This window comes from Cherax quadricarinatus, chromosome 53 (assembly GCF_038502225.1).
Source record: "Cherax quadricarinatus isolate ZL_2023a chromosome 53, ASM3850222v1, whole genome shotgun sequence".
Taxonomy (NCBI): domain Eukaryota; kingdom Metazoa; phylum Arthropoda; class Malacostraca; order Decapoda; family Parastacidae; genus Cherax; species Cherax quadricarinatus.
Genome location: NC_091344.1, coordinates 18,587,787 through 18,615,341, shown reverse-complemented (window position 1 = coordinate 18,615,341; position 27,555 = coordinate 18,587,787). Strand labels below are relative to the sequence as shown.

The following is a 27,555-nucleotide window of genomic DNA, read 5'->3' as shown; positions in this document are numbered from 1 at the left end:
AAAGCAATGTTTGGGGAAATGATCTTGGTGTGGGCTTGGAGTTGAGTCCACACTAGTGTGGCATTCAGGGCCTCCTACACCTCACTGTGACACTCCGTGGCTCTTGTTGGCACTGCTTGTTGGGCAGCAGTACCCAGAGAGTACTAGGGTACATCTTGGCCTGCAATATTGATACCTATGTTAGTGTTGCAAGCATGATCCTACACCTAACATTTCGTCTTGACTCTAACCTTAATGGAGGTCCATCTTCCTTACCTGTACCATGTTTTATGGTATATACTGCTATGAATTATGAATAATACTTGTAAATATGCGTAATATTAAATGACTTGACATCAACAAAAATGCAACAGCACTGCAGTAGGCCAACTGGCTTATAAGAGTAAGTTTATTAGGGTAAAGTTATATAATGTTTAATTATAATTCTTATTTAGTTATGAATTATCTAGGATAACCCAAAAAAGTTAGTTATTTCCATTGGGGTTGTACTAGCACCCAACCACTTCCACTAGTGTCTAGCCTGGAAATGAGTGGTATAAAATACAGACACAATGGAAATATAAACACATATGCAGTTTAATGTGATCCTTTATTGACAACGTTTTGCCCACACAGTGGGCTTTTTCAAGTCACAAACAGATCTACCTGGGGTGGAAGGTATGCGAGTATTTATAGTAAGGTTCAGAATGTTGAGGTCGGGTGGAGAATGCTGCATCTGATGATCTACCGAGTGGGGTTATAGTGTCTAGAATCTTGGGTAGCTTGGAAGGGAGATTGGATAAGTTTGTGAGCAGACCTTCTGCAGTGTTCTTCCATTCCTATGTTCGTGTGTGGGATAGCGATGAAGTTTCTTGGCAGGTGGTTCAGCTATGTTGTAGAAGCCATTGTTCTGGTTGAAATTGTTGGTTATAGAGATAAGCGATGATTCTAGGATTCTGGGTATTGGGTGTTGTCTTCTCTGGTGATAAGTCTTGAGTTAATGTAGTTAATTAAATGGTTGTATGAATTGCGGTGTTGTACACAGGCATTCCTTGTATCGTCAGACCTGCTTGTGTATTTGTGTTCTGAAATATGTGTTTGGAGGTCTCTTGATGTTTTGCCCACGTATAATTTGCTGCAGTCATTACAAGGGATTATGTATACCCCTGCAGAGGATGGAAGCTTGTCCTGTCTATTACTGGTAATGTCCTTGATGGTCATGGTTGTGGAGGTAGATACTTGGAATGAGGTATTTGAAAAGATGTTGGAAACATGTTTGGCAATGGAGTTGGTGGGGAGGACTATGTGTCTCTTCTCGGCAGTGTCTTCTCTTGATGTGTTGAAGATGTTTAATGCCCGCCGTCTGCAGTCTCTGATGAAGTGATGAGGATAGTGGAGTTTAGAAAATACTTGTTCAATTATAGTGCATTCTTCCTCAAGGAACTCATTGCTGCAGATTCTGAGTGCGCGCAGGAAGAATCCTAGAATCATCGCTTATCTCTATAACCAACAATTTCAACCAGAACAATGGCTTCTACAACATAGCTGAACCACTTGCCAAGAAACTTCATCGCTATCCTACATAAGAGCATAGGAATGGAAGAACACTGCAGAAGGTCTGCTCACAAACTTATCCAATCTCCCTTCCAAGCTACCCAAGATTCTAGACTCTAACCCCACTCGGTACATCATCAGATGCAGCATTCTCCACCCGACCTCAACATTCTGAACCTGACTATAAATATTCGCGTACCTTCCACCCCAGGTAGATCTGTTTGTTACTTGAAAAAGCCCACTGTGTGGGCGAAATGTTGTCAATAAAGGATCACATTAAACTGCATGTGTGTTTATATTTCCAGTGTCTAGCCTACTATTAAGCCTATCAGTGCTTGTGCCAATTGCTTTTGCTTGTTTATTCTACTCATTCACAACTGTTACTAAACTGTGGTTTCCCCTATCCTTTACTAAATCCATGTTTATCCAACTTTAATCCATTCTTATACTTTGTTAGATATTTTCAGCACTGTATATATTGTGAACCATCATCTGTTTATTCAGTATGATATATGCAAATAATCAGCAATAGTTTAAACAGTAGTATCAGCATACATGCAAGAGAAGGATCATTATTGAGATGAACACCTTATTAATTTCAGTAATAAGGACCCCAGTGGAAATAAGCCACTGACAATTTTTTGGAGGTTATCCTAGGTAATTTATACTATGTATGATAATTGCTAGTGCTCCCTCACTTAGAATATTGCTCAGTGCTGACGGCCCTGTTCAGGGCAGGAGAAATATCGGAGCTGGAACAAATACAGAGTTCATTTACGGCTCACATTGAGCCAGTAAAGCACCTAAACTACTGGGAATGCCTGCAAGTCTTGAACATGTACTCATTGGAGTGGAGGAGAGAGAGGTACATGATATATATACCTGGAAGGTACTCGAGGGCTTGGTCCCAAATTTGCACACTGCCATAACAACATACTGGAGTGAGAGATTTGGGAGGAAGTATAAAATAAACCCAGTGAGGAGCAGGGGTGTGGTGGGGACAATAAGGGAACACTATCAACATCCAGGGTCCCAGACTTTTCAACATCTTACCAGAAGATATCAGAAACACTGCTGGAACAAGTGTTAAGCCTTCAAGAGGAAACTAGACAAGTATCTTCACCAGGTGCCAGATCAACCAGGCTGTGATGGATATGTGGGGCAGCGAGCCTCCAGCAGCAACAGCCTGGTTGACCAGGTGAGCACTAGACGAGCCTGGCCCATGGCCGGGCTCAAAGTAGATATACTCTCGAAATTCTTCAAAGGTTTAAAGGTATAAGGTATGTGTATCTGTGCCTAAATAACTTATTCAAAGTATCTTTCCCTAACATAATCCAATTTAACCTCATTAAAGTAACATAACCCAACAAACCTATGTAGCCAAACTTAACCCAACCAAAAATGACCTAGCAAAACCTTATAATTATTGTACAGTGTGTTGTGTGAGAATTTTTTTTTTCAATATATCAGAAGTAAATTTACAATTATAACTTACGCGGAACTTCCCTTGTTCGTGGTAGATATACAGATGTGTTTGCTGTAATTGCCCTAGTGTGCCTCCATAACTGATGCGTGATTGACCTGGTGTAACACACGACTCAAAATAACTGTTGATTGCCTTTTCAAGGTCATTCTGCCTATCCTAAAAATATTTTATTGCTGATGTTTCTTAAAGTTACTACAGGTCAAAAAAAAAACTCAGTTTTTTTATTTCTCATTGTGCACTGTGTGCTGTAGGATTTTTTTTATGTGGTGCACTCTGACCACACAGACCCATTCTCTCACATATGGGCCTACCAGCTTTCTCCCGCTTGATTTGAAGCCGCTAGAATTTACGCGTATAAATGTCAGAAACAGTGGCGCTTAAGACGTATATATACGACCGAAACAGTAAAAGGGTTAACCCATTGAGTGTCCAGACTCCTGATGTGGACAGTATCCAGTGTCCAAGAATTTCCCACCAAAATTTGTTAGTTTTTCTTATGAAATCATAGAGAATCCTTTTCTGAAGGTAATAAAACAAAAAGAAAGAAATTTGATGGAAAATAGATGAAATTACGCTTTCACAAATTGTGCTGTGTCAGCGATATTTATGCATCGGTGATTTTGCCCTCTGAGTCCAGTTTTAGGCCAATTATGTTGTTCCAGTCGACCAGATTCTTAGCTATTTCACTAATGTGTTTTCCATTTTATTGATTGAGCACAAGAAACCGCCCAATCAACTATTTCAGCTACTCAATAAAGCGATCAGAAATTGGTAATTTGGCCAATTTTGTACAAATTTCAAAATATACCAATTTCAAAGTAGGGTTCAGAATAAACAGTGCAGGTATACCTGCACTAAAATAACATTTCCTCTATTCATTAGTTATGTTCTCAGGCTTTATACATGAATTCCATTTTGATTTTTTTATTCACACAAAATAGATTTACTGTTATGTGTTATTGTAATAATTATATAAATAACGTCAATGCATTCGTGAATACATATTGGACCGACCAGTTGGATGCGTACTAAATGAGTGACACAATTTATTCACTCTGGAATATTGGTAAAAATCAAATATTTCTGCTACTTCGAGCTCACTTTCAAGTTATTTTTAGTCCTCAAACCAATCAAATCCATCTCTATCTGTAATATATTTTCCATTCTATTAAATGAGACCAAGAAACCATGAATAAAACTATAAAAATCATACAAAAATACACCATAAACTGTTTTAAACCAAAAACAATGTTGCAGTTTTTTCCTCATGCACTGTGTTCTGCAGGATTTGTTTTATATGGTGCACACTTACAGCATTCTTTCACGTGTTGAGGGTCCGAGTTTGATTCCTGACGAGGGTTGAAACGTTGGGCATGTTTCCTTATACCTATTGTTTATGTTCACTAATCAGTAAAGTGGGTACGTGGGTGTTAGTCAACTGGTGTGGGTTGAATCCCGGGAAAAAATTGTCCTAATTTGCTCGAAATGCTCTGCATAAGGAGCAGCTTTCTGTATAGTAGTATGTCATTGATGTCAGCTAGGCCTGTATACGTTATACATGTACTTGTAGAAATAAACATAGTACAGTATTGTTATTTTTTTAACACATCGGCTGTTTCCCACCAAGGCAGGGTGGCCTGAAAAAGAAAAACTTCCATCAGTCTTGCCAGAGGCATGCTTACACTACGGTTATAAAACTGCAACATTAACACTCCTTCAGAGTGATGGCACTGCACTTCCCATCTTCAGGAATAAAGTCCAGCCTGCCAGTTTTCCTGAATCCCTTCATGAATGTTACCTTGCTTGCACTCCAACAGCATGTCAAATACTAAAAACCATTTGTCTCCATTTGCTCCTATCTAACACACTCACGCAGGCTTGCTGGAAGTCCAGGCCTCTCGCGCACAAAAACCTTTACCCTCCCTCCATCGTTTCCTAGGCCGACCCCTACCCCGCCTTCCTTCCACTAAAGATTTATACACTCTGGAAGTCATTCTGTTTCGTTCCAGCCTCTACATGTCCAAAGCATCTCAATAACCCCTCTTGAACCCTCTGGATAATATATTGTTTTGATAATTCCACACCTGCTAATCTCCAAACTACAGATTCTCTGCATTATATTCACACTACACATCTCCACATGACATCTCCACTGCCTCCAGCCTTCTCCTTGTTGCAACATTGACCACCCATGCCCTACACCTATACAAGAGCATTGGTATAACTATACTCTCGTACATTCCCGTCTTGGCTTTCGTGGATAAAGTCCTTTTCTCCACAGACATCTCAGTGTACCACTCACCTTTTTCCCCTCATGCATTCTATGATTCACCTTATCTTTCATAGACCCATCTGCTGACACCACTCCCAAATATCGGAATACAGTGGTCCCTCGTTTTTTGTAATTAATCCGTTCCTGGAGGAGCTACTATAAACGAAATTTACGATTTGCGAATCAATTTTCCCCATAAGAAATAATGTAAATACAATTAATCCGTTCCTGACACCCAGAAGTATTAAAAAAAAAAATTTTTTTTACATGAAATATACATGTAGTACATAAACAATACAATGGGAAATGATGAATGAACCATTAACCCTTTGACTTTCGCGGCCGTATATATACGTTTACGAGGTACCGTGTTTGGCGTATATATACTCAAATTCTAGCGGCTTCAAATCAGGCAGGAGAAAGCTGGTAGGCCCACATGTGAGAGAATGGGTCTGTGTGGTCAGTGTGCACCATATAAAAAAATCCTGGAGCACACAGTGCATAATGAGAAAAAAAAAAACTCCCACCGTTTTTTTTTTTTAATTAAAATGCCGACTTTGTGGTCTATTTTCGTATAGTATTTGTGGTTATATTCTCGTTTTCTTGGTCTCATTTGATAGAATGGAAACTATATTATAGAAATAGAGGTGATTTTGATTAATTTTACTATAAAAAGAAACTGGAAATGGAGCACAAAGTACGGGAAATGTCTGATTTTTGCCGATGTTCAAAAGTAAACAAATGATGTCATTGTCCAATAAATGTCCAAATAGCCATTCTAATATGCAGTCATGAATGGGTTGATGTAATTTTTACAATTATTACAGTATTGCAGTAATCTGCATAACAGTAAATCTATTTTTTTGTTTGAATAAAATTTCAAAATGAAAACCAAGAGTAATATCAGAGGGGCCTGGAGACATGACTGATGAACAAAGAAAATGTTATTTTAGAGCCAGGAATGTCTGCATTGTTCATTCTGGTCCTTATTTTGAAATTGTCATATTTTTTAATTTTCGTGAAATTGGCCAAATTGCAAATTTCTGACCATGTTATTGGGTGGTTGAAATCGGTAAATGGGCAGTTTCTTGTACTCAATCGATGGAAAAAATGGAGTTCTGAAGAAATAGCTATGAGTTTGGTTGACTGGAATAATGGAATTAGCCGAAAATAGGGCTCAAAGTGGGCGAAATCACCAATTTGTAAATATCACCGAGGTTGCTAACTTTGCGAGAGTGTAATTCCGTCAATTTTCCATCAAATTTCGTTTTTTTGGTGTCTTTACAATCGGGAAAAGATTCTCTATCATTTCATAAGAAAAAATAATTTTTTTTTTTTTGGAAATTTTGCGACACCAGGAGACACCTCAGGATTGGGGGTTGTGACAGTCAAAGGGTTAACAGCATAACACTTATCTTTATTGGAGATTCTTCTTAGTGTATGGGAGACTGGAGAAGGAGAGAGATTGGATTGTTTACAGTTTGGAAGGGGAATCCCCTTCCAGCAGCACCTCAGGTACCAATTGCTTCTCTGGGGTTGCTTCTCTTCTCTGTTTCTTAATGCCACTAGGACCACCTTGAGAGTCACTCTAGTCCTGTCTTGCAAAGCAACTGTGGAGAGAGCTGTGTTTCTGGTGTCTCTTTAACACTTCCCTAAAATGACCCAAGAATTTGTCACTGTACATATTTCTCACCTTCTTTACCACAGGCTTGGCACTAGGAGCTTTCTTTGGATCCATGGTAGCTTATTTAGTACTTGCAAGCACTAAAATGAGTGGAATATTATGAAATATTTCGTAGGAGCACTTGAGGGGACCTTCACTCACTGGTAAACAATGCCAGACTGGCTGGGTAGGGAGGCCACCCCGGCTCACACCGTGCGTACACGTCCCGGACGAACTACTATTTGCGAGTCAGCCTATGAAAAGCGAGTCCATGTTTATACGAAAATACCCTTATGATTGGCGAAATTTACGATTGCCGAGAACTATGAAAAGCGAGGGACCACTGTACTACATACACCTCGTCTATACTCTCCCTCCCATCTGATATCCAATCTTCCGTTACCTAATTTTTTTTATCTTCTTCACCTTACTCTTTCCTATATTCACTTTTAATTTCCTTTTACATACCCTACCAAACTCATCTACCAACCTCTGCAACTTCTCTTCAGAATCTCCCAAAAACAGTGTCATCAACAAAAAGCAACTGTGACAACTCCCACTTTGTGTTGGATTCTTTATCTTTTAACCCCACACCTCTTGCGAACACCATCTGTAAATATATTGAACAATCATCATGGTGACATCACACATCCCTGTCTATAGCCTACTTTTACTGGAAAATGCTCTAATCTGAGCCTCATTATCCTTGTAAAAACTCTTCACTGCTTTCAGTAACCTACCTCCTATTCCATACATTTGCAGTATCTGCCACATTGCCCCCCTGTCCCCCCTATCCACCCTATCATACACCTTTAACAAATCCATAAATGCCAAAAAACTTCTTTACCCTTATCTAAATACTGTTCACCTATATGTTTCACTGCAAACACTTGATGTACACACCTACCCTTTCTACAGCTGCCTTGTTCATCTGCTATTCTGCTAATAACTCTATCATACACTTGACCAGGTATACTCAACAGGCTTATTCCCCTATATTTTTTACACTCTTTTGTCCCCTTTGCCTTTATACAAAGAACTATGCATGCTTTTCCAATCCCTAGGTACCTTACCTTCTTCCATACATTTATTAAATAAAATACTAACCACTCCAAAACTATATTCTCACCTGCTTTTAACATTTCTATCTTTATTCCATCAATCCCAGCTGCTTTACCTCCTCTCATTCTATCCACTGCCCCATGCACTTCCCCCACACTCACAACTGGTTCTTCCTCACTCCTATAAAATGTTGTTCCTCCTTGCCCTATTCATGAAATCACAGCTTCCCTGTCTTCATCAACATTTAAAAATTCCTCAAACTATTCCCTCCATCTTCCTGATACCTCTAACTCTCCATTTAATAACTCTCCTCTTAGTTTTAACCCTTTCACTGTTTGTGTCATTAGTACAGCTTGTAAGCCAGTGTTGGTGCTGTATTAATATGCCAAAATTCTAGTGGCTTCCAGTCTTGCAGAAGAAAGCTGGTAGAGAATGGGTGTGAGTAGTCAGTGTGTGCAGTATAAAAAAAATCTGTGTTTTTGATTTAAAACGGTGAATTTTCAGTGTGTTTTTGTTTGGTATTTACGGTTGTATTCTTGTCTTCTTGATCTCATTCGATAGAATTGAGGATATATTACAGATTTTGAATGGTTTCACAACGAAAAGTACCTTGAAATTGAGCTCAAAGTAGTGGAAATCTTCGAATTTTGCTGATGTTCGAAAGTAAACAAATGACATCTCTGTCCAATACGTGTCCAGCTGGCCAGTCTAATACGCAGTCACGAATGGGTTGACGTTATTAAATTTTTACTGCATAACAGTAAATCTTCTATTTTTTTTTGTGTGAATAAAAATTCAAAATGGAAATCAAGGATAATGCAAGAGGGGCCTGGAGACGTGACTAATGAAGAGAGAAAATGTTATTTTAGTGCCAGGAATGTCTGCACTGTTTATTCTGTACTCTATTTTGAAACTGACATTTTTTAAATTTGTGAAATTGACCAAATTGCTAATTTCTGACTACTTCAGTGGATAGTTGAAATCAGTAAATGGGCGGTTTCTTGTACTCAGTCAATAGAACAAATGGAGTTCTAGCGAAATAGCTATGAGTTTGGTCGACTGGAACAATGGAACTGCCGAAAATAGGGCTCAAAGTGGGTGAAATAACCAATGCAGAAATATCTCGAGACCACTAACCTTGCGAGAGCTTAATTCTGTAAGTTTGCCATCATATTTCGTACTTTTGGTGTCATTACCATCGGGAAAAGATTCTCTTATTTCCTAAGAATTTTTTTTTTTTAATTCTTCAACACTGAGAGCAAGTTTGTGCGCAGGGGTCTCGACAGTGAAAGGATTTACTAACAAATTCATTCGTTCCCTAGGCTTTCTCAACTTATTAATCTCACTCCAAAGCTTTTTCTTATTCTCAACAAAATTTGTTGATAACATCTCTCCCACTCTCTCATTTGCTCTTTTTACATTGCTTCACCACTCTCTTAACCTCTCTCTTTCTCTCCATATACTCCTCCCTCCTTGCATCACTTCTACTTTGTAAAAACCCCTCATAAGAACATAAGAAAGAAGGAACACTGCAGCAGGCCTACTGGCCCATGCGAGGCAGGTCCATGTCACCCCCCAGCTTAGACCAATGACCCACCTAGTCAGGTCACATCCACTTAAGGAAGGGGCATGGCATCAGACCCACTAGCACAAGCTAGTCAGGTCCAGCTCACACCCACCCATATGCGCTCATGTATTCATCTAACCTATTTTTAAAACTACACGCAGTTTTAGTTTCTATGACGGTACTTGGGAGTTTGTTCCAGTCATCCACAACTCTGTTACCAAACCAGTGCTTTCCTGTATCCTTCCTGAATCTGAATTTTTCCAACTTGAAACCATTGCTACACATCCTGTCTTGGCTAGATATTTTTAGCATGCTGTTTACATCCCCTTTATTTCTGTTTTCCATTTATACACCTCAATCATATCTTGTCTAATTCTACACCTTTCTAGAGAGTGCAGATTCAGGGCCCTCAGTCTATCCTCATTGGGATGATTTCTGATATATGGGATCAACTTTGTCATCCTTTGTACGTTTTCCAGTGCATTTATATCCATTCTGTAATACGGTGACCAGAACTGTTCAGCATAATCTAAATGAGGCCTAACTGAAGATACACAGAGTTGAAGAACAACCTGAGGACTTCTATTATTTATACAGCATAGTTTATTATCGTCCTGTTCTACATAATTTATTATTTCTGGAATTTCGCTAGTACAGTAGGGCCCCGCTTTATGGCGTTCCGCTAATACGGCAATGTCAAATTATGACCAAAATTTGCTATACGGCAAGTGGTGTTTGAAATACGGCACTCCCCACCCGGTTTGTTTACATTCTCCGTGACCACATCTATTATGTCAGGAAACTTTCCAAAATTTCAAGTGTTTTAAAGTTACTGCGTATTTTATATGTACTCTAATAATTATACTTATGTGTATCTGCTGGTGTGCAGGTACACATTAAAATCACTAAGAATCTCTCTACTCATGATGCCAATACTACGTAATAATCACTCTTGGGCACATTAAGGAGTGCCTCCGGCAAATTTCCGTGCGCGCTCACCGAAATATCGGAAAAATATGGATAGTGAGTTATATATACTGAAAAATAGCTCAACTCTTTGGCAACACAATGGTACCAGAATGAATGTTCTACGACGTTTCTACAAGAAATTACAGTCATTTATATGAGGTAAGGTGACGGTGATATTGGTAGCGAGTCTGCTCACAGCCCATATATATTTTGGAAATTTTTCCTTGTTTTTTATCGCTTTTTCTTGCATTATACTTTCTAATATAATAACTGAGTACTTGGCATCATAAAACTGAAGGCGGAGCTTATCCCTAGATTGAGCAACAGTCATTAATCATATCATAATGCGCGGAAGGGTTGCCGCGCCAGGAGAAATCACTTCATTATTACGCTTATATCAGCTTATATATCAACTCTACAGCTTATTTATCTATCAGAATTGTTCTAATATGATATAATAAACACTCTAAATAACATACAAACATGTTATATACTCTAGACTGAAAAAAATAGACCATAATATGGCGAAAGATTATCGGGAATATTTCGATAAATATTGAGTTACTGCTCTCCATGTCGTCTCCGTGTCGTATTCTTTGGTCTCTGAGTAAGAGAAAACGGTGTTTTGAAGAGGATAACTGCACTAGAACATCAGTTTACTAAGAAATACACCCAAACAAACGCGATTTTCGCGAAAAAAAACTTTTTTTTTTGAGACGGTGGGCCGGCCGGCGTTCTAGGCCTATATCTCGGAAGTAACTTATTCCTCTACAGTTGCTATTTCTGCATTTATTACTTAATTAAATGGAATAATATTCACAGAAATTGTAGAATAATGGTTTCTCTAATTTTGTTAAAGGTAATTTTGGAAATATTCAAATACTTTCGGAGTTATGTGGGAGTAAAGGGCAGATTTTTTGCAGTATTCCAGGAACTAAAAAAAAATTTTTTTTTTTTTATATAAAGATACGTTATTTAGAGAAAAGGCGTTGCCTAAAATTAGTTTAAGCATTGCTCTCTCGGCACCAAGTGTCCAAACAACCTTACGATGTCCCATATAGGAATGATTTTTGAGACAAGGACATTTTTCAGAAAATCAGTCTTTTTCAGTCTTTTCTCAGTTGTCGTTTGAGGTATATTTTTGATAAATATTTTCAAGAATGAGTGAAAACACTTTGTCTTGTGCACCAAAACTGGAGGAAATCGGACGGTAAACAAAAAAGCTACATTTTTTTGCCGGAGGCACTCCTTAAATGTCTTATTTTACATTAATATAGGCCTTTTCATTAATCCATCTATAATACATAGCATATAAACATGATACATACACTCTCAATAAAAATTGACATAAATATGAGATTTGTTTACAAAGCGGCTGTGTATAGTGTCGGAAGAATACGTTTTCTCTAGTCAAACTGGGGGATAACTGTAGAAAAATATTCCTTTCTTATGCCTTCACTTTATATATAGCAATTCATGACCCTTGTGGGTTTAGTGCTTTTTATGATAATAATAATACGTATCTTCATTCTAAAAATGGTTTGTTGCTGTTTGTTTATTCTGTACTAACTTGTTCAACTTGTACACAATGTAAGAGTATTTGTATTGTGAGGTAATTATTATTACATTAAAAAATTGAGGTAAATGTTTTACAAACTCTTACAAACGTACGTGAATTAACTAAAAGTAGACACATATTAATAGCATTTATTTCGCCTGACCAAGTGATCGCCCACTACCTGTTCAGTTGGAATGCTTACATTGTATGAACTCTGTATCTCGTTCTCTCTCGTTTACTCTTTTGCTAACTTGTTGGTTCTCATTGACGATGGCGTCTTAGCTTAGCTGTGATAAAAAGAGGAGTCGTAAGCCTCTTGCCTTAAGTGCCAAGTTAAAGGATGATGGTGTGCCATTCTGATTTTATTCAATAAACACCCTGCCACTCACCTCTCGCATATTAATATTAATATTTTAACCCTTTCAGGGTCCGTGCCGTAGATCTACGGCTTTACATTCAGGGTCCAAACCGTAGATCTATGCCATGAGCTGAGCTCACTCTGATAAGCTGTGAGTGGTAAATTTGGGCCTAGATATCAGAGAATACATCTATGTGGTATGTGTGCACCACATAAAACAAATCCTGCAGCACTGTATAATGAGAGAAAAAAACTGAGACCGTGATTTTCGATTAAAACAGCGAATTTGCAGTGTTTTTTCGTATGTTTTTTATAGTTGTATTTGCGATTTCTTGGTCTCATTTGATAGAATGGAAGACATTACAAAAATAGAGATGATTTTGATTGGTTTTTGCACTGGAAATGGCTTGAAACTGAGCTCAAAGCGAAAATGTTAAATTTTTGCCAATGTTCATGAGTAAACGAACGACCTCACACGTCTAATACACGCCTGCTGGTGGGTCTAATATACGTTCACAAATGCGGTGATGATATACAATTATTACAATATTGCATAACAGTAAATCTTCTACTTTTGGTTTGAATAAAAATTCATTATGTGAATAAAAAATAAAAATGGAATTCATTTGTAAAGCCTCAGAATGTTACTAATGAACAGAGGAAATGTTAGTTTAGTACACAAATAACCCGAACATAGAAGAGAGAAGCTTAATACGACGTTTCGGTCCGACTTGGACCATTTACAAAGTCACACTAACCAGAAGTGGAGCAGGACGGCTATATAGAGGCAGGAAGAGGTAGTGGTGGTGGTGGTAGTAGTAGTAGAGGTAGTAGTAGTGATAGTTGTAGAAGTAGTAGTGGGGAATAAGGAGGAGGAGCCAGTCAAATACAAAGAAAGGGGAGCACTGCAAGGGAGCTAGGTGCCCACAGAGGGAGAGCAAGTGCACAGAGGTGAGTGAAAGGGGTAGTGGTGAAATAAATAATGAAGGAACAGAAACACGAGACAGAAGAAAGACAACCCAGAGGAAAAAGAGGAAAGGGGAAGAGGGAGAAGAAGAAAAAGAAAAAATGAGGAGTCAGGTTAAGTCACGGGTATTCTGAAGTTTGGAGCATTTTACAATGTAGTGGGAGAGGAAGGCATCTACAGAGACGAAGCCAGGGCTAAGATTCATACAAGGAAAGTTGTGTATTAGAGAGGATTCAACTAGATGGCGACTGTTAGAGTTGGAAGTAGGGAAGACAGTTTTAGCTGAAGACCAGTCAATAGGATGGCTGTGATCTCTGACGTGACAGAAAAGCGCATTGTTAGTGTCGGCAAGCCTAACACTATTTTTGTGCTCCCTAAGTCTGTCAGAAAGAGATCGACCAGTTTCTCCGAAGTATTGAAGAGGACAGGAGGAGCAAGAAATAGAGTAGACACCAGGAACATCCGTAGAAGGAGGAGAGGTATGAATGAGATTAGTGCGAAGAGTGTTAGTCTGGCGGAAGGTAAGCTTGATGTCTAAGGGATTGAGAGAATTGTTGAGATTAGAAAGACCGGAAATGTAGGGAAGGCAGAGGACAGAAAGTTCCCAGGAGTAGAGAGTTTGGGAGAGAAGAAATTACGTTTAGCACGTGAGAGGGCAGAGTCTATGAAATGGGAAGGATAGCCAAGACGGGAAAACGAATTGTGAAAATTTCCGCTGGAAGGAACTGAGGATCACAGATGCGGAGGGCACGTTCCAGTCACGGTATTGTGCCTTTTTTTGTTATTGTTAGTTTAGTGCCAGGAATACCTACATTCTTTATTCTGGACCCTATTTTGAAATTGGAATATTTTGAACTTTGTGTTAAATTGGCCAAATAACCAATTTCCAATCACTTTATTTTGTAATTGAAACAGTTGACTTGGCGATTTCTTGTGCTCAGTCGATAGAATAGAAGTAATACTAGTGAAATAGCTAAGAATTTGGTCGACTGGAATAATGTAATTGGCCTAAAATGGTAGTCAAAGTCGACAAAATCGCCAATTTGTAAATATCGCTGACAGATCAAAATTCGTGACAGCATAATTTCATCAATTTTCCATCAAATTTCGTACTTTTTGTTTTATTACCTTCAGAAAAAGATTCTCTACCATTTCATAAGAAAAAATTTTTTTTTTTTTAAATACTTGGACCCTGGTGTGCACTTTGAAATTTGGCCTCTGGACCCTGAAAGGGTTAAGGTGAGTAATAAGTGTACTCTGTGTGTATCTTACCTTTTATTGTGTTTTTAATGCCTATTTCTATTGCTAACTTAATATAAGTTAGTGTAAACTTGTTGTCTGGGATTTATTGAATATTTTATATGTGCTCTGATGATAATACTTGTGGAGCTGTGTGGTAGCCGGGCAGAGGGACAACATTACGTTTTCTCTGCTCAGCCATAAGAGAAAACGTGTATGAATCTGCGTTTGACCCAGCCACTCCCCCACTCTGCTTTTGTTTACAATTTTCAGCATGAATTATTCATTACTTCTCCCTTCGTTTATGATGGCATCTAAAGGTAGTTGTTAGAAATTATTAAATTCAGTGAACAAGGTATGTCGATGCTAATAACACAGCTCTGGGCCACAGTGTAGGTTGCCGGTAGGTGTAGCCCAGACAGGATACACCTACCGGCTACCTACACTGACTTTGTACTCGCCTCTCTTCCTATATTAAGACTACACATATTTTAAGGTAAATAGTGAGTGTACTATATGTGTATTTTACCTCTCTGGGATGTTTTAAATATTGTATATTAAGTATGAGATGGGGAGCCAGGGCTACCTACACCTGGGCTACCTGCACCTGACTTCCTGCAAATAAGTACTAATCACCTCTCTCCCTACATTAAGATTACAAATACTTTAAGATAAGTAATGAATGCATTTTACTTTGTGTGTTTTAATGCCTAGTTCTATTACTAACTTAATATAATTTAGTGTAAACTTGTTGTGTGGCATTTATATGCATTTATAAATGGAAAAAAATGGTGTTCTGCTTTCCGGTGATGTCTGCTTTCCGGCGACAGCCTGGAACCTAACCCACCGTATGAGTGGGGGCCTACTGTATCTTCCTGAGTAAAAACTGAGAGGGAGTAAGTGTTGAAAATTTAACACATTTCCTTATCACTGTCAGTGATCTGACCCGAGTTACTCTTAGTGGGCCTATCTTGTCCCTAATCTTAGTTCTGTATACCTGAAAGAACCCTTTTGGGTTAGTCTTTGAATCCCTTGCAACTTGAGCCTCATAATCCCTTTTTGTTTTTCATATTCTTTTTTTTTTATTTCTCAGTAATTTAATATATTGATTTCTTAACTGCCCATCCTCTCCTTTGATACGCCTATATATGCCTCTCTTTTGACCAGTGAGATGTTGTAATCTATTGTTCATCCATTTGGGATCATTTTTGTTAGATCTAATTTCCCTACTAGAAACAAAAGTTGTTTGGGCAGCTAGAAATATGAAAAAATGTCATATTGGCAACCATCACCACCTACCTGACCCATACTCAGGTCATTCCTATTCATATATATATTGATATATATATACTCACTGTATTGAACACAATAACCGCACAAAAGTTATTATCATATTATTGTTTACCACTGTTGTTTATTACAATAAACATGCACAAATATTGTATAATACTAATGTTCTATCATATATTTACATATTTACAATCACTGGACATGGTTTTAGAACTGCTGGAGCTTGTGGAACTCCTTGAAACAAGGCACCATGCACAGAGGCACCTTACATTCCTCACACATAAACCGAGTGTCTTTGCGTCTTTGTTGCCGTCGTTTTGTTTGTGCACAGACAATGCATCTCTTCTGAGCAAATTTCTTTTGAGTTGAAGGAAGCTGTATTATGAAATGATCACCTTCTCTCCTCAAACGCTTGGGTATATTGTGATGAATTCGAGGACCATGTTGTATTGCAGGTGTTGTTACCTGGTACTTCATTATGAGTTGTCTGACAACAGACAAACAAAATTCACCATACGGTGGTCTGTTACCAGTCTTTATTTGGTACATATTATATGCATTCAGCATTGAAATGTCCATGAGATGGAAGAAAAGTTTCATGTACCACTTGTAACTCTTACGAACACAGTCAACAAAACCAATCTGCATGTCACACTTGTCAACCAAGCGCATGTTTTGTGTATAATCAATCACTGTCACTGGTTTTCGAATACGTTCATTAGTCACTCGATCAACTTTGCCACTGTCTTGCATTTCATTACGGTGAATGGTTGTCAACAATGTGACATCTCGTTTGTCATGCCACCGTAATGCCATGATGTCATTGGCAGTAAACACCTGCACGTCATCACCACGAACACCTGCGTTGAGCCTGGGCACATGTTTACGATTAGAACGCACTGTGCCACACACATCTGTCTTGTTCACTCGCGTGAAATCACTGAGTAATGGGCTTGTGTACCAGTTATCGGTATATAATGTATGGCCCTTACCAAGATAAGGTGCCATCATGTTTCTCACTACGTCACCTGATATACCCAATAACATCTTGGTATCTTTCAATGTTTTACTACCCGTGTATACAACAGTATCCAACACCAGGCCACTGTCACAATCACAGAGTACAAACAATTTTATACCAAAGCGGTTCCTCTTGCTCGGTATATACTGCTTGAATGACAGTCTACCTTTGAACAAAATCAAAGACTTGTCAATTACAAGATTCTTGAATGGATAAAAGTATATCCTGAACTTTTGTTTGAGATACATGAAAACATTTCTAATCTTGTATAACCTGTCACTTCTGTCAGGCCTGGTTTTGTTAGAGAAGTGCAACATACGTAACAGTAAGATAAACCTGTTCACTGGTATTATTTCACTGAAGGATGGGGTACAAATTAGCCGATCTGTGGACCAGTATGCTTTTATATTATGCTTATAGACGTGAGGCATAAGCATTATTGTTACAAAAAGCAAATACATTTCTGCAACAGTCGTCTCTTCCACCTGTGTAGTCTTGACTGTGGTGATAAGATCGTATTTGCCATGGTGTACTGAAAATACTTATTACTTTCCCTGACAATAATTTCCATCAATGGCTGGTCAAAGAATAATTCAAAGAATTCCAGTTCATTGGCCGTGGTTCCAAGGGGACAGGTAGGTAGAATTCCACTTTGAGAGTCATCAAAGTGGTGAGGGCTGGGAACAAAATTGGGATTTTGCTGCCAATCCCAGATACGGTTTGCTGGTGGATACTGGACATCATAGGCTGGTTGTACGGGTGGTTGTGGCGGGCTGGTGGGTGACGCTCCGCTTTGTCCTTGAACTGACGAGTCAGCAGCGTGGGTCCCCGCGTGGCACAGCGAGTCACGCATGGCGGTGCCACTACCACCACCAGCCCCACTAACACCATCCACTGATGCCTGTGGCCCATCCATGCCAAGTGTAGCCACATCATCCTCACTATCACTACCTAAAACGGGTGTAGGGCCACGGGATGTACTCCGGGATGTACTCCGTCCCGTGGGCACAGCATAGGGTACACTACCCGAGCGCATGCGGCGGCGAACATACCGACGCTTCACTGGTGAATATGTTTCCTCACTATCACTACTCGAATGATCGTCGAGCGCAATAAAATCACAATCCACGTCAGAATCATCGTCATTACTGAAGTCAGAGGCCAGGCCACGGGAAAATATTAGTTTTCTCTTACGTTTAGGAACACCCGACCGTGAGTCACGAGTGCCCACACCAGAGGTAGAAGGTCGAGGATCGTCGGGGTTTTCTGCACTATTATCGATATCCTGGTCATTATTTTCAGTCACTAACTTATCAAAGCCGTAGAATTCGTCTTCATTTCCACTTCCATCAGTGTCAGAACTATCAGACAGGAAGAGGAGAGTCCCAATTTTCCGGGGAGTGAGAGCTGACTTGCGACGAGGCATGGTGAACAAGGGTGACTGAGCCGGCGTTCCCACAATGCTATGCAGGCGCCTAGATTTTTTGTTTACGGCACACACCCACGGCGCAGACCCATTCTCTCATATGTAGGCCTATGAGCGCTTTCGCGCTAAATTTGACGGCGCTAGAATTTTGGCGTAGATCTACGGTTTGGACACTCACCGACCAGCCGTAGATCTACGGGACGGACCCTGAAAGGGTTAAGGGTTAAGGATTTTGAACTCGGGAGAAAATTGTGGCCAGATTGTGTCCAAGAGAGGGATTTTGAAGGGTTTGGGGCTGACCCTGAGGACCCAACAGCTGTTGTGGAATCTATTGTCTTTGGGGAAGTCTATGGGATTGGAGGTTAGTGAAGAGCTAACCATTGAAGAGCTGCAGGAGCTTCATCTGGAACAGCAACAAACCACAGCTGAGGAACTTGCTTCAGAGGAGAAGGAAGAGGGAGGAAGGGAGATTTGTGCAATGTGGAGTAGGTGCAAGCTTTTGTGGAGAAATATCACCCTGACCAAGCTGAAACAAGCCATATCTGCCACGTGTTCAGTGACAAAACTTTGTTCCACTTCAGGGAAATCTTAGAGATGCCAGAAGCAGACCTCTCTGGACAGATTTTTTTGTGCAACAGGTCCAGTGATTCTCAAGCTGGACCTAGTGGCATTAAAAGACAAAGAAGGGAAGCAAACCCAGAGAGGGACTTGTTACCTGAAGTCGTTATGGAGGGGGATTCCCCAGCCAAACAATAACCCCCAACTCCCTCTCTCCTCCTTATCTTCCATAAGCCAACAAAAGTCTTCAATAAAAGTATGTAATAGTGATTTAACTGTTCATGTATTTATTTTGTTTAATTCTCATTGTTTTGTGTATGTAAAACTATAATTAACCCGTAAACTGTCCAAACGTATATATATGTTCACTACCCCAGTGCCCCGAATATTTTGGAAAAAAAAAAAATTATAGGAAAAAAAAAAATTTCTAAGTGTTAACCCGTAAACGGTCCAAACATATATATACGTTTTTTCAACATTTGAAAGTGTGTAAAAAAAGTAGATTTTTTTTTTTACATTTGAAAATGTGTAAAAAAAACTTTGATCCACTTTTTTTTTGTTATATTTGAAAATATGTAAAAAAAACGTAGATCTACTTTTGGAGCACTACACATGTGAACATAGATCTGCCTGGACCGTTTACGGGTTAAAGGATAAAAAAAAATTTTTAGGGTCAGTACTTACCGAGATATGAGGCCGCGAAGTTGGCACTTGGCGATCACCTGACTGCAACATGGAGCGCTACCGCTTGCAGAAACTTACATATTTAGTTTTTTTTTTTTCCCCATTTTTTTTTTACTTGGTTTTAATGATATGATACTTAGGTTTTACAGTAATTCTTTTGGTTTCAATGTCAGTTGTTGCTTATACACCAATAATATATTCAAAATTATTATCATGTCACAGACACACATGTACACACTGACAGGTGATTTTGCACACCTGGCTGAATCACACTTTATTATCTACAGCTATAAACAAGTATTTAAATGTCCCACTTACGTTTCTAGAACTCCTTGATTGTATGATACTCCATGAAGCATGGATTCATACAGTGCTACCCCACACTGGTTACAAATGTATTGTGTCCCCTTCTGCCGTTGGGGTCGTTTTGTGGTGGTAGCACACACAACACACTTTTTCTGGGAATGCTTCTTTTTTTGGGGTAGGTGGTGTTGGTACCAAGTAGTGACAGTTAGGGATGATTCGGTCTGGCACTTCCCCCACTGGCTGTGGTTGTGGTACAGGTTGTGGTGTGACAGGTCGCTCTTGATGGGCAGGTACAGGTGTGGTACCATACCTTTTTGCTATCTGTTTTACGACATTCAGGGAGAATTCTGCAAAACGTTGTCGTTTTCCAGTCTTTATTTTGTACATATTGAATGAATTGAGCACTGCAATGTCTAATAGGTGAAAAAAGTTTTATATACCACTTGTGACTCCTACGCACACAGTCAACGAACTCTATCATCACGTCACACTTGTCAACGAGTCGCATATTGTTTGTATAGTCGACAACAGCAGCTGGCTTGACAATACGTTCATTGGTCTCCCTGATCACTTCGTCTTTTTGTGCCATCTCGTTTCTGTGGATGGTTGACACCAATGTCACATCCCGTTTGTCATGCCACGTCAGTGCCATGATGTCATTGGCATGAAATGCTTGCACTGCACCTTCAATACTGCCTCCACTGAACCTTAGCATATGTTTTCTATTCCTTCTCACTGTTCCACATATATCAGTACAGTGGACCCCCGCATACCGATTTTAATCCGTGCAAGAGGGGTCATTGTTATGCGAAATAATCGGTATGCGAATGAATTTTCCCCATAAGAAATAATGGAAATCAAATTAATCCGTGCAAGACACCCAAAAGTATGAAAAAAAAAATTTTTACCACATGAAATATACATTTTCCTACACACAAAGAGAAGGATACATGCACAATAGTAGAGTAGTACATGCACGATATATATTGTGCATGTACTACTCTACTAAATGAAGAATAAATGACACGTTTATTGAAGATGCAGCAATGACTGATGAGACACTGTGTCCTGGGAGTGCCTTTTCCTCCTGAGTACTGTAGGTCCTGTTTGGTATTTTCTTCCAGAACAGGCCTTATCACACTGTGTATGTCACTACGATTCTTAAATCTCTCAAACCAACCTTTGCTGGCTTTAAATTCACCAATATGAGCACTAGTTCCAGGCATTTTTCCCTGTTCACCTGGGTGTTAGTCGACTGGTGTGGGTTGCATCCTGGGAGACAAGATTAAGGACCCCAATGGAAATAAGTTAGTCTTCGATGACACTGACTTTTTTGGGTTATCCTGGGTGGCAAATCCTCTGGGGTTAATTGTTTCTTGGTATTCTCAATAAGCCACACCAACAACGGTGCTACAGCAGCAGCAGCAGCTGATGGTGGTACAGCAGCAACAGACGATGCTACAGCAGCAACAGACGATGCTACAGCAGCAGCAGACGATGCTACAGCAGCAGCAGGTGATGCTACAGCAGCAGCAGCAGCAGCTGACGGTGGTACAGCAGCAACAGACGATGCTACAGCAGCAGCAGGTGATGCTACAGCAGCAACAGACGATGCTACAGCAGCAGCAGCAGCTGACGGTGGTACAGCAGCAACAGACGATGCTACAGCAGCAGCAGACGATGCTACAGCAGCAGCAGCAGCTGCTGACGGTGGTACAGCAGCAACAGACGATGCTACAGCAGCAGCAGACGATGCTACAGCAGCAACAGACGATGTTACAGCAGCAGCAGACGATGCTACAGCAGCAGCAGCAGCTGACGGTGGTACAGCAGCAACAGACGATGCTACAGCAGCAACAGACGATGTTACAGCAGCAGCAGACGATGCTACAGCAGCAGCCGCAGCTGACGGTGGTACAGCAGCAACAGACGATGCTACAGCAGCAACAGACGATGTTACAGCAGCAGCAGACGATGCTACAGCAGCAGCAGCAGCTGACAGTGCAGCAGCAGCAGCAGCTGTACCACCAATAGTAGCGATGGTTGATTGGGGTTTATTATACAACCTGGCCAGCTCGGAGACATGCACTCCACTTTCATACTTATCAATGATCTTTTTCTTCATCTCTATTGTAATTCTCACCCTTATTGCTGTAGGGTTGGCACTAGAAGCTTTCTTGGGGCCCATGGTCACTTATTTTACAGAAAAAGCACCGAAAACACTGTAATAATACGAAATATTCCGATTGTATGCTTGGATGTTACCGCGGAGGCTGGCTGGTAAACAATGCCACCGGCGGAACATGTGAGCGTGGCTCAGGCCGCACATTGGACGCGTCTCGGACGAAAATCGGTGAGCGGGTTTTTAAGCGGTATGCGAGGCAAAATTTTTGCGATTAAAGCAAGCGGTATGCGGATTAATCGTTATGTGATGCCATCGGTATGCGGGGGTCCACTGTATTGTTCACACGTAGGAAATCAGCGAGCATAGGGCTTGTATACCAGTTGTCTGTGTACAATGTATGGCCCTTGTCAAGGTATGGTTCCATCATTTTTCGAACATCGCCAGAAATGCCCAACATGCGCCTGGTATCAGCGAGTGTTTTTTTCCCCGGTATATTCAATCACATCCAACACAAGACCACTCTCACAGTCACACACAAAATGTTTTATACCAAAGCGATGACGTTTGCTTGGTATATATTGTTTGAATGACAAGCGTCCCTTGAACAGAATCAAGGACTTGTCAACAACAATGTTCTTGAAGGGATAAAAGTAGGCACTGAATTTCTGCTTCATATAGATAAACACTTCACGGATTTTATATAGGTCATTTCTGTTGGGCCTATTCCTGTCTGAGAAGTGCAACATTTGTAGCAATAGAATGAATCTGTTGCAGGGAAGGAGGTCACAGAAGACAGGAGTACTGATCAAGTAGTCTGTGGCCCAGTAGTTACGTATATTGTTCTTATAGGTATGTGGCATAAGCATGACAGTGGCAAGGAATAAATACATTTCATCCATTGTTGTATCTTTCCATCTGCGCAGCTATGACGATTCCCCAACCTCTGTTGTATTGTCCATGATATAGTGGTAATAATTGTTCGTCTGGGTCACTATCAAGTTCATTAAAGGCTCGTCAAAGTATAACTTGAAGTCTAACTTTGTAGACTCATTCGTTATGGGACATTTTGGCAGGATGCCACTTGCAATCGCATCAAAATCAAAAGGCTCTGGCACGAATATACTACTTTGTGTCCAGTTCCACTCTCGGTCACATGCTGCAGGGTGGACCTCTGGCATGGGGCGTGGGGGAGCAGGAGGGGGGACAGGAGTGGAGGCAGCACATGGTTGAGGGGGTGCTGGGCGCTCCTTTGTCTTTCTACCCACCACACCCTGTGGTCCATGCACCGTGCCATCCACCGCTATTTCCTCCATCCCCGCATATTCACCGTCATGATCACTTTCACTATCAGTAGCAGGGGTTTTGGATCATGACCTGCCACGACCCTTGCCGCCGACTGCAAATGGCACACTGCCTGAACGTAGGTAATGACGCCTAAAAGTACGCTTCACTGGTGAATAATGATCACTGTCACTAGACGAATCCTCTAATGGCATAAAATAAATCTCGTCACTTATATCACTATCACTAAAACACTGGGAAAATGATAGTTTCCTCTTGCGTAGTTGCCTATGTGTAACACTCACCACTCCAGAGATGCTTGGCCCAAGGTCTTGTGTGGCCACACTTGCCACCCCAGAAGTGCTTGGCCCAGGGTCTGGTGTGGCCACACTGGCCACCCCAGAAGTGCTTGGCCTAGGGTCTGGTGTGGCCACACAGGCCACCCCAGAGGTGATGGGCTGAGGGTCATCTGGGTTATCGTCTATATTTTCACTATTTCCTTGATTATTAGTAGACACATCTGCGTCAAATCCACTAAACTGACGTGCCATATCACTTTCCTCGAATAATAGTGCTAATGCGACGAGGCGTGAGTGAATCACAAGGATGTGCCATGATGTTGACCGAAGATGGAGCTGAATGTAACTGGTCCTACCATGCAGTACCCAGGCGTCCCAGATTTTTTTGATACTGCGCACACTGAGTACGCACATTCATTCTCTCATGTCTACGCGACTCAGGCCTAACGCGCCAATTTTGAAGGAATGAAAAATAAAATGTAAATATACGTTTGAGGCAGTAGCAGTGAAAACGTATATATACATTTGGACCGTTTACGGGTTAATCTTTACAAAAATTATTTTCATTAATAGTATTTTTGGGGTGTCTGGAATGGATTAATGTCGAATCAATTTTTCTCATTGAAATTACACCTACCATCTGACTTACGACCTGCTCGACTTACGACCACTCGACTTAGGACCGTGTTTTTTATGCCAAATTTCTGGGAAATAAACAACTACAGTGGACCCCTGGTTTACGATATTTCATTCCAGAAGTATGTTCAGGTGCCAGTACTGAATGAATTTGTTCCCATAAGGAATATTGTGAATTAGATTAGTCCATTTCAGACCCCCAAACATACATGTACAAACACACTTACATAATTAGTCGCATTGGGAGGTGATTGTAAAGCGGGGGTCCACTGTATTTGTGTTGTACACAGTGTTTATCCTAAACCTTACAGTATAAAATACAGTATTAACAGCATAAAAAGTAAAGTAAAACATGAAATACCAAAATAAAACAATAAAATAGTCATTACAAAAATGTTTTGTTGATATTCAGTAGTAAAGTTCGACTTACGACCAGTTTCTCAGAACTGAACTCTGTCATAAGTCGGATGGTAGGTGTAATTGAAATGCCATTAATCCGTCCCAGCTGCAAAAAAAGGAAAAAACCCAATTTTTTTGTTATGGGTTTTTAAATGAGCCTTTTTTGCCAGGTCCCAGCAATGTTTTAGAAATGCTTGAGTATATATGAAACTTCTTTAAGCACGGTGTAAGATAAGTATCACTCCTCTGGCAATGGAGTGACATTTGATGATCGTACACTGCCTTGGATTTAATTTTCACTGTTACAAATAAACTTGTCTGTCTGTTTCTGTACTGTATGCCTATCTGTCTATGTTTATCTCTGTCTCTGCTTTCTGTCTTTGTGTCTGCCTGTGTTTCTGTCTTCCTGTCTCTTTACTTGTCTCACTGCCTCAGAGAGAGCCGCTCAGGAACTAACAGGTATAACACACGATGCAGTCAGTCATGTCTGATTCCTGAACAAGTGAAAATGTGTACGTATTACATGCCAGTCATGCTTATTATGCCTTATATCAACAGAGAGAGAGACACAGAGTTAGATAGATACAGACAGACAGAAGGAGATAGAGACAGCCAGAGCAAATCAGCCAGTCAGCCAGCTGGCCTGCCGAACATGTATTACACATGTTCTAGAATTGTTTCTCTTTACTTAGGGCATATGTTAGAAAACATTGTGGCAGGATGACACTACCAGTTGTATCAAAACTGAAAGTATGTTACACATTGGTTATTATCGAGGTTTTTAATATTTCCTCTCTCCTGCGAGTGGCGGCATATCTGAAGTTCGCTCGTAACTCGGATTTTGGCTCACAATTCAAAGCAAAAAATCGACCAAGCGATGGCTCGTAACTCGGAAAACTCGTAAGTTGGGCACTCATAAGTCAAGGTACCACTGTATATGCTGTATAATAATAAAAACTCAAGACTATAATCTGATATTGTATATTCCTTGTCAGTATGTACAGTTGGCTGTTTCTAATTGTTTTAAACTTGGCACACACATACATTGTAGGCTTCGGTACATTACACTGTTGTTTCTAACTACAGTAGTCTGAATTTTGAGGTTATTATTATAAGATTTATTACATACTGTACAAATTAACATGCATTCTTCTGTTTGAATGAATACCTTTCTCATTCACATTAGCTAGTTAGTACAATTATGATTTTTTTTTTTTCAGAAAAATGTTTGTTGGGGGATTGTCATGGGAGACAACGCAGGAGTCTCTGCAGCGTTACTTTGGCCAGTATGGGGAGGTAATAGACTGTGTGGTCATGAAGAACAGTGAGACTGGCAGGTCTAGAGGCTTTGGCTTTGTTACCTTTGCTGATCCTAATAAAGTTGACTCGGTTCTGAAGAATGGACCCCACGAGCTTGATGGACGTACGGTAAGTTAATGATAGGTGACGTTTCATCTTTTAACAGCTTTACTTGCTGTTGAAAAAAATTGAGGTTCAGTAATCATTGTTTATTTTTGGGTCAAATCTTAGGCTTGGTATGGCATTCTGGTTCAACATTTTTTTTTTTTCCACTAAAAATTTGAAATCATGTGTCTAAAAACTCAAATAATGGTACAGGTGCTTGCTTATATAAGCAGATCAGCATAGATATGTAGCATGTTAAATGTGGACATTTGATACCAAATAAAAGTTAGAAATTCAGTTGCTAAGTTTTGTCCAATTATATATTGTGTCGTGTTCCAAATTTGGGTTGCGTTCTTAATGTTTGGGAAGCTGTGTATACATTACATTAGCTGTGTCTTATGCAAGTCCACATTGTTAAGTAACCACGTCCTAATTGGTAATTTCAAGTTATATGCTGTGACATTAATTTTTGATCATTGCTTGTCATTGTTTTCTGAATTTATTAGCACAGGATTTTTACTGTAATGAATTTGCACCAACATAACTCTGTCTTCCAGTGAGCAATAGAGAGTAACATATTCAGTGGCAAAAATATCCAACTGCTTAGATAAGGAAAGAATGAGGAACTCAAATAGGGCACTGTATACAAAATGCAGGTAAATTACTAGACCAAAAGGAGCATGTGAAAGACCTGGGTGTAATATTGTCAGTGGACCGATCTTTTAGCTCTTTCACTGTCATGACTCCCAAAATTAGAGGTCCTTAACCCTTTGACTGTTTCAGGCCCCTCTCTGAAACTGTCATTCTATGTCGCTCAATTTTTGAAAAAAAAAAAAATTATTTTTTCTTATGAAATGATAGAGAATCTTTTCCCGATGGTAATGACACCAAAAGTTCGAAATTTGGTCGAAAACTCGTGGAATTATGCTCCCGCGAAGTTAGCGGTCTCGGCGACATATGCGTATCGGCGATTTCGCCGACTTTGAGCCCAATTTTCAGCCAATTCCATTGTTCCAGTTGACCAAACTCATAGCTATTTCTTTAGAACTCCATTTTATCTATCAGCTGAGTACAAGAAACCTCCCATTTACTAATTTGGACTACCCAATATGGTGGTCAGAAATTGGCAATTTGGCCAATTTCACACAAATTAAAAAAGATGCCAATTTCAAAATAGGGTCCAGAATAAACAAGGTAGACATTCGTGGCACTAAAATAACATATGCGCTGTTCATTAGTCACATCTCTAGGCCCCTCTTATATTATTATTGCTTTCTATTTTGATTTTTTATTCATACAAAAAAATACAAAATTTACTGTTATGCAGACGACTGCATTTTGTAAAAATGGTATAAATAATATCAGTGCACTAGTGAAAGAATATTAGACTCCCCAGTTGACGTGTATTGGACGTGTTGTGTGATTTATGTACTCTTGAACATTGGTAAAAAT

At 39.9% G+C, this 27,555-nt stretch overlaps 1 protein-coding gene across 12 annotated transcripts in view; it reads left to right on the top strand.

Annotated features, from left to right (window-relative positions):
• Hrb27C (Heterogeneous nuclear ribonucleoprotein at 27C) overlaps positions 1-27,555 on the top strand; it is a 367,211-nt gene that overhangs the window by 579 nt on the left and 339,077 nt on the right. For all 12 annotated transcript variants that reach the window (XR_008407579.2, XR_008407578.2, XM_053781454.2 and 9 more), the window contains exon 2: positions 25,920-26,127. Coding sequence is in view for 10 of the 12 variants with exons in the window: in XM_053781454.2 (XP_053637429.1) it covers positions 25,920-26,127 (208 nt within the window). In the remaining 2 variants the exon portion in view is untranslated. The remainder of the gene's footprint in view (positions 1-25,919; positions 26,128-27,555) is intronic.